Below are 1,842 nucleotides of genomic sequence, written 5' to 3' on the forward strand. Positions count from 1 at the left end.
TCACCGTGCTGCCCCGAGCTAACCACTGTTAGCCACGTCCGGCTGTTAGCATCTCTCCTGGATTTATACCTAAATAGTTGTCGTCGTAGCCGACGGTGCGTTCAGGAGCTGTTGGATGTGACCCGACGGTGCGTTCAGGAGCTGTTTGGATGTGACCCGACGGTGCGTTCAGGAGCTGTTGGATGTGACCCTACGGTGCGTTCAGGAGCTGTTGGATGTGACCCGACGGTGCGTTCAGGAGCTGTTGGATGTGACCCGACGGTGCGTTCAGGAGCTGTTTGGATGTGACCCGACGGTGCGTTCAGGAGCTGTCTGATGTGACCCGACGGTCTGCGTTCAGGAGCTTCTTGGATGTGACCCGACGGTGCGTTCAGGAGCTGTCTGATGTGACCCGACGGTGCGTTCAGGAGCTGTTTGGATGTGACCCGACGGTGCGTTCAGGAGCTGTTTGGATGTGACCCGATGGTGCGTTCAGGAGCTGTTTCTGATCCTGGAAATGCTAAATTTGAGTCGAAGTGACAGAAAGATGCAGAAGTTTAAACTTTATTTCCTGTCTTCTTCTTCTTCTGGGGTCTTATTTTGGCGGGGTGTGTGCTTGTAATGGTGGACTTCCTGTGCTGCTGCTGTCACGTAAACGTCTCTTAATAAAATCAGTCTTCTTCATGTTTGTTCACTAATGAACGTTAATCATCGTCTTCACTCACGCGTTTCTCTCTCTGATCAGCTGTTGGGTGCCATGGCGCTCCAGTCTCTGGTTGCCATGGCGCGGCGGTCTCTGGTTGCCATGGCGCTCTAGTCTCTGGTTGCCATGGCGCTCCAGTCTCTGGTTGCCATGGCGCGGCGGTCTCTGGTTGCCATGGCGCTCCAGTCTCTAGTTGCCATGGCGCTCCCGTCTCTGGTTGCCATGGCGCTCCAGTCTCTGGTTGCCATGGCGCTCCAGTCTCTGGTTGCCATGGCGCTCCCGTCTCTGGTTGCCATGGCGCTCCAGTCTCTGGTTGCCATGGCGCGGCGGTCTCTGGTTGCCATGGCGCTCCAGTCTCTAGTTGCCATGGCGCTCCCGTCTCTGGTTGCCATGGCGCTCCAGTCTCTGGTTGCCATGGCGCTCCAGTCTCTGGTTGCCATGGCGCTCCCGTCTCTGGTTGCCATGGCGCTCCAGTCTCTGGTTGCCATGGCGCTCTAGTCTCTGGTTGCCATGGCGCTCCAGTCTCTGGTTGCCATGGCGCTCCAGTCTCTGGTTGCCATGGCGCTCCCGTCTCTGGTTGCCATGGCGCGGAGGTCTCTGGTTGCCATGGCGCGGAGGTCTCTGGTTGCCATGGCGCGGAGGTGATCTCCGTCACACCGGGTTGAAACTCTACGGACTCTTTTCTAACCTGCCTCTGATTGGACGGGAGGGGCGAGGGGGCGGGGCCACACCTGAGTGACATCACTGTAAAATAATGGAAATATGAGCTCAGCTGTTTCTTTATTAAACTATTATTAAACTATTATTAAACTATTATTAAACTATTATTAAAGAATTATTCAACATTAAATCTGTGTGAAAGTAAAACTTTCCACTGAACATGAAATAAACCTGTTTCCTGCTTTAGTCTGGTTCAGCCTGGTTCAGTCTGGTTCAGTCTGGTTTAGTCTGGTTCAGTCTGGTTCAGTCTGGTTCAGTCTGGTTTAGTCTGGTTCAGTCTGGTTCAGTCTGCTTTAGTCTGGTTCAGTCTGGTTTAGTCTGGATCACTCTGGTTTAGTCTGGTTTAGTCTGGTTCAGTCTGGTTTAGTCTGGTTTAGTCTGGTTCAGTCTGGTTCAGTCTGGTTCAGTCTGGATCAGTCTGGTTTAGTCTGGTTTAGTCT

General features: G+C 53.3%; 1 protein-coding gene across 1 annotated transcript in view; it reads left to right on the forward strand.

Moving 5' to 3' along the window:
• Nucleotides 1–1,192: 1,192 nt before the first annotated feature.
• The window catches only part of arid4a (AT-rich interactive domain 4A), a gene marked incomplete at its 5' end in the record, with an annotated part of 16,888 nt that continues 16,238 nt past the window's right edge, over nt 1,193–1,842 (forward strand). The window contains one exon of the mRNA XM_083924515.1: nt 1,193–1,323. Within this exon, the coding sequence (XP_083780641.1) occupies nt 1,193–1,323 (131 nt within the window). The remainder of the gene's footprint in view (nt 1,324–1,842) is intronic.

Source organism: Echiichthys vipera (assembly GCF_963691815.1).
Source record: "Echiichthys vipera genome assembly, chromosome: 12".
Lineage (NCBI taxonomy): Eukaryota > Metazoa > Chordata > Actinopteri > Perciformes > Trachinidae > Echiichthys > Echiichthys vipera.